This window comes from Pogoniulus pusillus, chromosome 9, assembly GCF_015220805.1.
Source record: "Pogoniulus pusillus isolate bPogPus1 chromosome 9, bPogPus1.pri, whole genome shotgun sequence".
NCBI classification, from domain to species: Eukaryota; Metazoa; Chordata; class Aves; order Piciformes; family Lybiidae; genus Pogoniulus; species Pogoniulus pusillus.
In genome coordinates, this window is record NC_087272.1 from 33,181,994 (window position 1) to 33,194,673 (window position 12,680).

At 43.2% G+C, this 12,680-nt stretch overlaps 1 protein-coding gene across 6 annotated transcripts in view; it reads left to right on the top strand.

Annotated features, from left to right (window-relative positions):
• The window catches only part of TBC1D1 (TBC1 domain family member 1), a 118,946-nt gene that overhangs the window by 66,873 nt on the left and 39,393 nt on the right, over positions 1-12,680 (top strand). For all 6 annotated transcript variants that reach the window (XM_064149128.1, XM_064149123.1, XM_064149125.1 and 3 more), the window contains 7 exons: positions 1,096-1,185; positions 1,970-2,074; positions 2,662-2,794; positions 4,153-4,244; positions 6,857-6,967; positions 8,620-8,748; positions 10,152-10,238. In XM_064149128.1, the coding sequence (XP_064005198.1) occupies positions 1,096-1,185; positions 1,970-2,074; positions 2,662-2,794; positions 4,153-4,244; positions 6,857-6,967; positions 8,620-8,748; positions 10,152-10,238 (747 nt within the window). The remainder of the gene's footprint in view (positions 1-1,095; positions 1,186-1,969; positions 2,075-2,661; positions 2,795-4,152; positions 4,245-6,856; positions 6,968-8,619; positions 8,749-10,151; positions 10,239-12,680) is intronic.

The following is a 12,680-nucleotide window of genomic DNA, read 5'->3' on the forward strand; positions in this document are numbered from 1 at the left end:
AACTGCTGTGACTGGTTAAAGTGGGAGATGTGAAAGTGAAATGCATAGGATTCTTTATAGAGACACAGAGGTGGCACATCTCACTTCATCCATTCATGCACAGGATTCTCCCCTTCCTCCTTCTCTAAGAACTTACAGGTCTGTTGCTGCAGCTGATGTTTTGATGTGCTTCTTGTGGGATTTGCTAGTGGCTGAAGCTTCAGCAGGTTGCATAGAATGGTTTGGGTTAGAAAGGGCCTTAAGGATCATCTACTTCCAACCCACCTGCCCTGAGCAGTGATACCCTCCACTAGACCAAGGCCTTAGCCAACCTGGCCCTGTCTAAATCATGCTCATGTGTCCATCTAGATTTCACTATCTCCCCTAAAATCTGATATGAGACTCAGCAGACCTTCTGATGTGCTAGAAACTCTGAAGGGTTTAAATTGTATTGGTTAAAATGTTATGGCCACACTGCCAGGAGCTGGAAACGTGAAACCAGTAACTTCACCTTAAAAATGCCCTTTGCCCATGAAAAGTTAGCATCAGCTATTGGGTCACTCCTGTGCATATGGCCTTACAGATGAAATGAAGTTAGAAAATGCACTCCAGTGAGCTCTTTTGTGTAGTCTGAGTTAAAGCATTTGAATTAAATGCTCTGTGTGTGTGTGTCTTAAAGAAAACCCTGCAAAATAATTAGGTGGGATAAACATAGAAGCACAGACATGGATTTGAATTTTAAGGCAGTTTTATTTAGTAGGTTTTGGGAATGTGATCTGTGGCAGAACTGCAGAGAATAAAGGGAGTGTGAGTGTATTTCCTCAGTGCAAAGAAAGTCACTGGTGGTATAATATTGCTCTTATCTAATTAAACACTGTTCTCAGTGTCTTACCTCAGATGTGAAACTGCACATCTGTTCAGTGATGTACAGAGCTCTGAATGCCAAATCACAGTTTCAGTGTTCTTTCATTCTTTGGTAATAATACACTAAGAGACCTAAATAAGTAGGAAAAAAAAATGAGATTTATCTCTAGGAAACATTTTTATAGCAAGACTAACAAAAAAAAAAAGTGTGATGTTGCTTGTTACCATCTTGGTCTTTATTTTACTCTTTAGATTGGGCAGTCTGAAGTTTACCTTATCAGTCCTGACACAAAAAAAGTAGCAATTGAAAAAAGCTTTAAAGAAATATCCTTTTGTTCTCAGGTAAGATTTCAGTGCATTCTTTTTCTCTTTTCTTGTTTGTTTAAGTATTCTCTGCTTGTGGATGCTCACATTCTCTTCTCTCCTAGCACTTGGGATGGGTTCTCACCCCAGCACTTTCAGTAATTGCTATTGACAAGTTGCTAGTTAATCAGTAATTCTGTAAACTTGTCGTTCTTTTCCCATGCTTTGCATTGAAACTTCTGAGATAAGGACTCACACTGTGTCTGGTGGGTGAATAATGTGAGCTAGAAGGGTCAGGTCTGCTTGGAGATTCCAGTGAACACGAGTCACAGTTGAGCCTCCACAGTTTTGCATGCAACCTGTTTGAATGCCTCACCTCCCTCATGAGTTAGAAATTCTTCCTCATCCATCTTCTTCCACTTTGAAGCCATTCCCCCTCATTCAGTCACTCCATGCCTTTGTCAAAAGTCCCTCTCCAGCTGTCCTATAACTCACTTCTAAATACTGGAAGGCTGCTAGAAGGCCTTTTTGGAGCATCCTTTTCTCCAGACTGAACAACCCCAACTCTCTCAGCCTGCCTTCATAGGAGAGGTGCTCCAGCTCTCTGATTGTCTTCATGTCTCTCTGGACCTGCTCTGAAAGATTGATGAAGTAATATATTCAAAACCAGAATAGATCTTTTTTTAATGGCCAGGTGGCTTTAATGTAATATGTGAGCTATCTGTAATGCTTAGGCCTTTCCTGCTTTTGTTGCTGGAATAAATGCAGGTAGTAAGCATTGAAAGCAAAGCTGATTGCTCCATTACTGCTGTTTTTGTGCTAGGGAATTAGACATGTGGATCACTTTGGATTCATCTGCAGAGAGTCATCAGAAAATGGAGGCTTCCACTTTGTTTGCTACGTCTTTCAGTGTACAGATGAAGCACTGGTAAGTGACAGAAATGAAGATCCTAATGGAATATTGAGCCCTAAAAGCCTTCTGTTGCTCCATGCTCTGTGTTTTTGCTGAATGTCTTTAAATCCTGCTCCACTCAGGAACAGATTTATTTCAAAAACATGACTAAACACAGCAGTGTTACCAGGAGCTTTTAGTTTGTTTTGAAGGCAGAGGTTAAAATCCTCTTTAAAAATCCAATAAATTTTCCTTTCATTGCACAATCTAAGTTTTGGAAGAAGTTTTTTTTCATGGTATACTTGTTCAGAAAGTCAGCACTACAGTCCTGTGCTCTTGGTCAGGCCAGCACATCACAACTACAGGAAGCTTTTACATCAGACAAGAAAAGGATTCCAGATAGAGGTAATATCTTTTATTACACCACAGTGTGGAAGAGGTCACAACGAATTTTGATTTGCTTGTGTGTTTGCATAAAGAAATGGCATGGGAACAGCTTTTCTTTTTAATCATAACCATCCCCAAGCAAGCAGCAGTATCATCCTGAAAGATGATGTGTTAAGGAAAACAGATGCTTGGTGGAGGAGTGAAGTTCTGTTGTGCTGCACTCTTATCCTTTTCAGGTGGATGAAATCATGATGACGTTGAAACAGGCTTTCACCGTAGCTGCTGTGCAGCAGACTTCCAAGGCACAGCCCCAGCTCTGTGAAGGATGTCCTATGCAGAGCTTGCATAAACTCTGTGAGAAGATAGAAGGTGAGCTTTAAACAACTTCCCACTGGAATGTATTTTTCTAACAATTTTATGGGGGGAACAATCTTAGAAGCTAAGAAAATAAGGGAATGGATACTTAAGAAGAGCTTGACACTTGAAATGGAGGGTTGAAAGCCCTCTAGAAGACTGCAGCATCAAGTTATCTGTATGGGAATAAGAATTCTCTAACAAAAGTTAAGCTCCTTTCTTGCAGTTTGATTTTTAGAAACAAGAGTCTAAATATTACAGAATTGCAGCTAGCTTGGCTGTGTTAACCAAGGAGAGGAACTGCTCAGAAAAGGAGGGTATCACCCCAGCTGTGAGCTGCTGTCCTCCTGAAGCTGCAGCATTGCCAGTAAACATGAACCAAACATGTATGCTTTTAATGTGCAGTGTTTGTGGTCTTTGTCTATTGTCCTTCATGAAAAGGCAGTAGTGAGAGTTGTAGCTGTTGCCCAGAAAACAAGTTCAGGACTTAACCAAACAAATATCTTTGCTTTCCAGCAAATTTGACAGGTTTTGTTGTTTTGCCTGGGGTGAATAAATGGCAGCAGCAGCTTGTCAGATCACATGACAGTAGCTTGATGAACTAAAACCTGTCTAGTATTAATTTGATGAAATTGGAGAATTTCCAAAACTACTTTTCACTCGATTTTGATCTTCAGCTAGCTATGAGTTTTTAGGAGTTTCTTAAAGGCAAATGATTCTTAATGCCTTTAATCATGCCAGCTGGTTAATCTTATAGTCTGCTTCTGGAGGAGAAATGCCTTGATCAGAAACTGAAGTACAAAATGCTGCTCATGCTTTGCTGGTTTTTCACAGAAAATAGAGGGGAAAGGGATTTAATCCAGGATGAGAGCAAAAAAACATAATCTGAATGAGAGGGTAGCCTGCTTTAGGCTGCCAGTAAATGACAGCAAACCAAGAACTTCACTAACGTGCAGTAAAGTTACACTTTTTCAGAAGACATACAAATCAATGGAAGTTGCATTTCTACCCCAAGCAAAATGTGAGCAGTACTGCTTAAAACCCCACTAAAGCAGTCTGCTAACACATGGTACATTGTGGGTTTATTTTCCCTTGTGTGATAAGGGAGTCTTCAGCTAAGAGTATAATCCTGCTCTGCACTCAGTAAATCTCCTCGTTGTAGAGTTCATGTCCCTCATTCTAGAGAGTTCAGTAGTAGCTTGAAATTAACCTAAAGTTCTTTCTAATGCCCTGTTATGAAATCAGTGCAAGGGCTCAGCTCAAACAACTGACGAGCTTGGGCTTAAATTATGTGCAGATTTATGTGATTGATTAATTCTGACGTATTTGACCCTGTGATTTGTTCTTTTTTTGTTTGTTTTTCCTCTTGGTAGGGTTACACCCTTCTAAGACTAAACTAGAACTACAAAAGCATCTAACAACACTAAATAATCAGGAGCAGGCCTCTGTTTTTGAAGAGGTTAAGGTAAGCCCTTTGTTTCCTGCAAAACCACTTTTGCCAACATTACTGAGAAGCATCAAAGTTAGTTTCTTAGATTCACAGAACAGTTTGTGTTGGAAGGGACCTTCAAGATTATCCAGTTCCAATGCTTCTGCCTTGGGCAGGGACACCTTCCACTAGGCCAGGTTGGTCAAGACCTCACCCAACCTGGCCTTGAACATCTCCCTGGAGAGGGCATCTCTGACCTCCTTGAGCAACCTGTTCCAATGTCTCACCACCCTCACTGTAAAGAATTTCTTCCTATTCTCCAGTCTAAATCTGCCCTCCTCGAGAGACAACTTTTATTATTTGTGAATTGTTTGTTATTTTTAATAGACTTTTTAATTACAATATCATTGTTTTTCTAGAGCTGATGAAAATGGCTCAATTTACTTCTTCCCCTACTACTACTTGTTCTCCACGAAAATGTTGACATCTTGAGTAAAACCCCACACATTTCTTGTGAGTGAAGGCAGCAGCTTACAACAGTTACTTTGACCAAAAAAAATACACTTTTAGCACTCCCAGATCAGAAAATTTCCCACCTCAACTTTATCCTAGTTCTTAATACTTGTCAAACTAAGGGGAAAAGTTGAACTTTCTCCCTTCTGAATGAAATCCCTTTGAGCAGAGAAGAAAGCAGCTGGATCCCAGACAGATGCAGAGTATTGTATCACTGGACTTGGCACACTGCTGAAGATTAGGAAATTTCAGACGTTTTAAAAAATACTCTTTCCTTCCTCTCTTGAGTCATTTCAGTCTCTTCGTGTGTTTCCATGTGGCACTTTATCATCCAGTACCATATTTGGAAGTCACTCTGTGAGAGAGATTCCATGAGCTGTGTAATCTGTTGGTAGGCAGCAGTTAGCTGATCTGCACAGCCGTTGCTAGTAGTCACAGGAAACTTCATTCTCTGCAGGGGAGCCTGCAAACCATTAACTTGCTAAAACCAGGGGTAAAGTACATCACTCCTGCCCATCTTTTGCAGCTGATTCTTTTGAGTTGAATTGCCTGAAATGTTTGTTGTTGTATTCTTACAGCTCCCTGCACTGTAACCATGTGGTGTTAGGTAATGGTCTTTGGAAGGATGCTTTTATTATTACTCTGCTGGGCTACCCTGGTGTTAGCTAGTTCATCCTGTGTCTTCTGCATTGCATCCAGAGGCTTAAACAGCATCTGCTTTTCAAAAGTTAGGCTTCTGGGATTCAACTCTACAATAGATTGTTTTTAAAACATCATCTCTTACAGTACTTCAGACCCACTGTATGAAGAAGGGATGAGAGAACTGGGTTTGTTCAGCCTTGATAAGAGAAGGCTTTGGGAAGACCTTATTACCATGGACCAGCACATAAAGGGTGGCTACTGAGAAGGTTGAGACTCCCTGTTTGCAAGGAGTCACATGATAAAAACAAGGGGCAATGGGCACAAATTACATCTGAGGAGATTCCAGTTGGACTACAGAAGAAAATGTTTCACCATGAGAATAGTCAGACATTGGAATCATCTCCCAAGGGAAGTAATGGGTTCTGCTGCACTGCATAGTTTTAAGACTCAGCTTGACAGGCAGCTGGGCCATCTCATTTCAACTGCACTATCACCTAGAGAGGTTGGAACAGATGATCTTTGGGGTTCTTTCCAACCCAGTATTCTATGATTCTCTGATCTGAATAGAATGCAGCAGGAAGAAATACATTTGCCGTCTGCACTTTGTATTAAAAAATTGTCATTTAAAAGAAACTGACATTCCCTAAAATGAGATCTTCAATGAGAATAGAATCATAGAGTCATCTTGGTTGGAACAAAAGACCTTTGAAATCATTGAGTCCAACCAGTAGCTAACTCTACCAAATCTGGTGCTAAACCATGTGCCTCAGCACCACATCTCTGTGGGTTTTAAACACCTCCAGGGATAGGGATTCAGCCACCTCCCTGGGAAGCCTGTTCCAGTCTTTGATAACCCTTTCAGTCGGGAAGTTTCTTTTTAATATCCAACCTAAACCTCCCCTGGTGCAACTTGAGGCCATGTCCTCTTGTCCTATCACTTTACCTGGGCGAAGAGACCAACACCTCCCTCGTTACAGCCTCCTTTAAGGAAATTGCAGAGGGTGGGAAAGTCTCCCCTCAGCCTCCTTTTCTTCAGACTAAACAACCCCAGTTCCCTCAGCTGCTGCAGAGAAGGATTTCTAGAAGGATTTCTAAGGCAGTATTTCTCTGAGACTAGAAACTGCAGTCATAACTTCAGTAAGTACTTGACATGTGCTACAAGCTCTGAGCTATAGACTTTTGGTTTTCCTTACATCAAAACCAAAGTGGCAGAAATATATTTTAAAGTCTGTGTGTATGTTTGGCAATTTGATAGCTCTACAGTTAGTCTTTCATCTCCTCACGTCTGTGCTGTCATGTATGAAGTAAGGTCAGGCGTTTCTCTGGCTGTATTGCTGCTGTGCCTGGAACACTGCTGTCCTCTGGTGGACTGCAGTAGTAGCATCAACCAAATCGAGGCTTAACGAGATACTGACCGTGGCAAGATTAAAAGAGTACATGTTTGCTGTTACACAGATGTGTAATTATTTTGCTTCTGATGTTTTCAATTAAAGAAATTAAGACCAAGAAATGAGCAAAAAGAGAATGAGTTGGTTATGTCTGTTCTGAGAAACATGTATGAAGAAAAGCAGAAGGACCATGTTCATGTTGGAGAAGCAAAACAGGTAAGTGTATGAGCAGATACCTTTGAACATGTACTCTGGCAGTGTTACTTCTCTTAGCAATCATTAACCCATGACATCCTGATGTCCCTGTTTGCTTCTTCTCTACATAAGTATTCACTTTTTTCACTTGTTTTCTTTGATTTTTAAGGCAAAAGAGAAAAAATAGGTAGGATAGTAGTGTATGCATCTTGCTGAATGAAGATTACCTGCAGAGGAAGTGTCTTTTCTTGGCAGCAGGTAGCATCTGGTTTGCCCTTTCTGGAGATGTGATGAGTGAAGGTAAACAGAAAAAACCAGTAACTTTATCATACTGAAGCATAGAATGCTTTGATTTGGAAGAGACCTTCGACATCATCCAGTTTCAACCCCCCTGCCCTGAGCAAGTACGGGGCAGGTACCAGGTTGCTCAAGGCCACATCCAACCTGGCTTTCAACACTCCAGGCTTGGAGCCTCCACAACGTCTCTGGGCGACTTGTTCCAGTGCCTCACCATCCTCATGGGGAAGAATTTCCTCCTAATGTGTACCCCAAATCCATTTTCTTCCAGTTTAGAGCCGTTAGCCTTTGTCCTGTCACTGCATGCCTTTGTAGAAAGTGCTTCTCCAGCTAATCTGAAAATAGGAAAGCTTTTAACTTCTGTTTAGACAGGAGTTTGGTGATATTGGTGATGTGCTGTTCAGATGTATTTCTATAGATCAGACATTCAGATTTCTGAACTTAGGGCCAGGTAGAGAGCCGGAGGCTGGCAGCCTCAGGATGAACCCCCAAAAGTGCCACTGCAAACTCTCCTGTACTGCAGGAGTTAGATTTAGATGGTGATATTTCTGTATGTGCTATGCTAACCTACATGAGCAGTGAGAATGGACCAAAAGATTTATTTCTAAAGCAAAACTCTCAATAGACTCTTAGCTTTAAGGTGAAAATGTATCTACTGGTGAAAAACAGAGAAGAACTTGGTACTTTGCTGGCCTTAAAAAGCCACATTGTAATAGAATCATAGAATCATTTTTGTCGGATGTGGCCTTTAAGATCATCCAGTCCAACCACCGTCTAACTGTACCAACTGTGGGGCTAAACCATCTGCCTCAGCACCACATCTCTGTGGCTTTTAAACACCTCCAGGAGTGGGGATTCAGTCACCTCCCTGGTGAGCCTCTTCAGTCAAGAAGTTTCTTCTAATATCCAGCCTAAACTTGCCCTGGCACTGCTTGAGGCCTCTTCCTCTCTTCCTATCATGATATTTCATTTCCTAATAAAAAGGAGACATTTCAGAGTTTCTACTTACTGTGAGCTTCATCAACTTCAATTAATTTCTTGTCTGAAGAAAAGTAAATCTCTCAGAAATCTGTAATCTGTTACATTTAAATCTTTAGAGTGTGCATACTTGTACTTTGTCATTAAGGAAATGTTGTCACCACAGCTTCAGTTCCCTGCCAAAGTGGCAATTTTTCTGAAGCAGCCTACTGCCCTCAGCATGTTTCCTTCAGGAGGTTTACTGGGCTTGTGTTGGTATTGTTTGTTATCAGTAGAAAAAAGACATGAAAGGGTGCAAGGAGGAAGTATTGATTCAGGTTGCAGAGGTCTTCATACTATTCACTGAGGTTCTGCTCCATGCCACTGAATATTTCATATCTGTGTTTTTGAACTTGCAGGCTCCACAGCCCCCAGCTGAGAACACTGTAAATGAGGTGCCCAGCAGCGCTCCAAGGTTCAGATTAGATATGTTAAAGAACAAAGCAAAAAGGTCTCTGACAGAATCATTTGAAAGCATTTTATCCCGTGTGAGTATCTTTATTGCCTCTGAACAGAATTTCATTGCTTGCTTTATGTGAATGATAGAAAAGTCATATTTCTTATCCTGCCAGGTTATAGCCAAGTGATTATTAAAGACACAGGGACAAAAATGTTTGAGCATTCGTGTTAGAAGATGGCAAGACCAAGGCTTTGGTAGAGAGAATGCCAAGTTCTGGAAGATGTGAACTCATTTTTAGATGGGAAATAGAGTATATGGACATTCCATAGCCTCATAGAATGGTAGGGGTTGGAAGTGTCCTCCAGAGGTCATGCAGTCCAAGCCCCTTGCCAAAGCAGGATCACCTAGAGCAGGCTGCACAGGAATGCATCCAGGTGGGTTTTAAAAGTCTCCAGAGCTGGAGACTCCACAGCTTCTCTGGGCATCTTGTACCCTCAGATGGTTGCAGCTGAGCTTCTAAATGCTAGACATTTTTTGAAGGTGTAAAGAATTTTTTGAAGGTGTAAAGATTTTTTGAAGGTGTAAAGATGCTTGAGCGTGTCCAGAGAAGGGTGACAAGGCTGGTGAGAGGCCTTGAGCACAGCCCTACGAGGAGAGGCTGAGGGAGCTGGGATTGGTTAGCCTGGAGAAGAGGAGGCTCAGGGGTGACCTCATTGCTGTCTACAACTACCTGAAGGGTGGTTGTGGCCAGGAGGAGGTTGCTCTCTTCTCTCAGGTGGCCAGCACCAGAACGAGAGGACACAGCCTCAGGCTGCGCCAGGGGAAATTTAGGCTGGAGGTGAGGAGAAAGTTCTTCACTGAGAGAGTCATTGGACACTGGAATGGGCTGCCCAGGGAGGTGGTGGAGTCGCCGTCCCTGGAGCTGTTCAAGGCAGGATTGGATGTGTCACTTGGTGCCATGGTCTAGCCTTGAGCTCTGTGGTAAAGGGTTGGACTTGATGATCTGTGAGGTCTCTTCCAACCCTGATGATACTGTGATACTGTGAAAAAGAAAGACCTCTAAGATGATCCATCAGTCCACTAAGCCATGGCCCCAAGTGCCATGTCCACATATGTTTTTTCAGCACCTCTGGGGATGGTGACTCCACCACCTCCCTGACCACTCTTTCAGTGAAGACATTCCCCCTGATATCCAGCCCAAACCTCCCTTGGTGCAACTTGAGACCATTCCCGCTTGTCCTACTGCTGGTTGTATGGAAGGGTCCATATCATGGAAAGCTCATGAGAGCTCTCCACAGGATCCTTTAAAATGTCAGTGACTGTCTTGAATGAAGCCTCTTGTTTCTCAGAGGGGCCAAGGCTATTCTTAGGTATTTCAGAAAATTAACTTGATGCTATCTGTGGAACTTAGGGGGTTTTACTGTGCTGTACAAATCTCTTTTTGCTGTGCTGTATATATCATAAGCTTAACTGTGTGCTTTACCTCGACAGGGCGGTAAAGCCAAAGGTCCACTGGACAATTCTGTGCCTGGAGATTTGGACAACACCATGTCCAGCACTGTAAGCAGGGCAAGTAAAGTAAGTAAAGCCTGGGGTCAGTGTTTATATTTAGAAACTTCAGATAACCTTCCCTGAAGTAGCTGCTTAGAGATGAATGTGGTCACCAAGTGCTCATCTTCTGTTCTAATGCCTTGCATTTTGTTTTGGCTGTTTTGTGGGGTTTGACAAGGTGACTGATTGTAATTGTGAGTCATCCTTGGATGCTGGCCATTGAAGAAAGGAGCTTAACCCATATGATCCCTCAGCTTTATACTGAATATGATGGCTGTGGAGTGGAAGCCCTTGTTGGTCAGCTGATCCTACCCTGCAAGTCCACACCTCAAATGGAGGATGACATTCATAAGAAACACAAAACAAGAAGAGGAGTCATTTCCCCTCTTTGTGAGGTTAAAAAGCTTTTAGTCTGAGTAAAACAACAAAAGCAAAGAGCACAGAAGCCAAGTCTTATTCCCTGGAGGCAGCCCAGCACTTGGCACAGTTGCATGCAGGTATTGATTCTGCTCTAGTGCCTGGTCACCTGCTGACTCCTGACTTCAGGTTATCAGGAGTCTGTTTTTTCTGCTGATACTTCTGGAGAGTGGCTTCTTGTGGAGAAAATGTGGTTGGGAATGAAGACAAGTGCATGGTTTTGCAGGGAAACAGGCATCTAGTCGTGGGATTGAGGTCCTTTGTGCAAACCTTCAGCTACAGAAGAGGAATATTTTAATGTTAGAGGGGATGCCAAATGTACAGTACTCTGAAATCATAGAATGTTAAGGGTTGTAAGAGACCTCTTAGAGATCACCAAGTACAACCCCCCTGTGAAACAGGATCTCTTAGGGCAGGCCACACAGGAATTCATCCAGGCAGGTTTTCAAAGTCTCCAGAGACAGAGACTCCACAACCTCTCTGGGCAGCCTGCTCCAGTGTTCCATCACCCTCACCATAAGGAAGTTTCTCCACATGTTGAGGTGGAGCCTCATGTGTTCTAGCTTGTACCTGTTGTTCTTTGTCTTATCACTAGGCACCACTAAAAGGAGACCATCACATTCATGATTCATCTCAACACCAACCCCTCAGATACAGACCCTGATGAGATCCCCTCTTGGCCTTCTCAAGACTAAACAGCCCCAGGTCTTTCAGTCTTTCTTCAGGAGAGATGTCCCTTAATCATAGAATCATAGAATCAGTCAGGGTTGGAGTGGACCACAAGGATCATCCAGTTCCAACCTCCTTGCCGTGGGCAGGGACACCTCACACTAGATCAGGCTGTCTAGAGCCTCATCCAGCATGGCCTTAAACACCTCTAGGGATGGGGCTTCCACCACCTCCCTGGGCAACCCATTCCAGAGTCTCACCACCCTCATGGTGAAGAACATCTTCCTAACATCCAATCTGAATCTATCCATTTCTAGCTTTGTTCCATTCCTCCTAGTCCTATCACTCCCTGATACTCTAAAAAGTCCCTCCCCAGCTTTTTTGTAGGCCCCCTTCAGATAGTGAAAGGCCACAATAAGGTCACCTCAGAGCCTTCTCCTCTCCACAGTGAAGAGCCCCAACTCTCTCAGCCTGTCCTTATAGCAGAGAAGTTGCAGCCCTCTGATCATCCTCGTGGCACTTCTCTGGACACGTTCTAGCACATCCATATCCCTCTTGTAGTAGTGGCTCCAGAACTGGATGCAATACTCCAGGTGGGGTCTCACCAGTGTGGAGTAGAGAGGGAGGATCACTTCCCTCGCCCTGCTGGCCGCACTTCTCCTGATGCAGCCCAGGATCTGATTGGCTGTCTGGGCTGCAAGTGCACACTGACAGCTCATGTTGAGCTTCTCATCCACCAGCACTCCCCAAGTCCCTCTCCTCAGGGCTGCTCTCCAGCCAGTCACTGCCCAGCCTATATTGGTGCTTGAGATTGCCTCAACTCAGATGCAGGACCTTGTGCTTGGTCGTGCTGAACTTCCTGAGGTTAGCTTGTGCCCACCTCTCCAGCCTGTCCAGGTCCCTCTGACTGGATTCCCTTCCTTCCAGCATGTCTGCTGCACCACACAACTTGGTGAACTTGGTGTTGTCAACAAACCTGCTGAGGGTGCACTCAATGCCGCTGTCCATGTCATCCTCATAGCTCTCTGTTGGCCTCCCTCCAGTAGATCCACGAATAGAATAGAATAGAATAGAATAGAATAGAATAGAATAGAATAGAATAGAATAGAACAGAATCAACGAGGTTGGAAGAGACCTCCAAGATCATCCAGTCTAACCTATCCTCCAGCCCTATCCAGTCAACTGGACCATGGCACTAAGTGCCTCATCCAGTTTTTCTTGAACGCTTCCAGGGACAGTGCCTCCCTTTGTATTGCTGTCACAGTCACCTAAACCTGAGTCATCTCTTCTTCCCCCTTTTGTGTTCCTGGATACTCTAAAATACAATTATTCTCAAAATTCCTTTTTCTCTGTGGTTTGTTGACCAAAATAGTTGGTAACAAA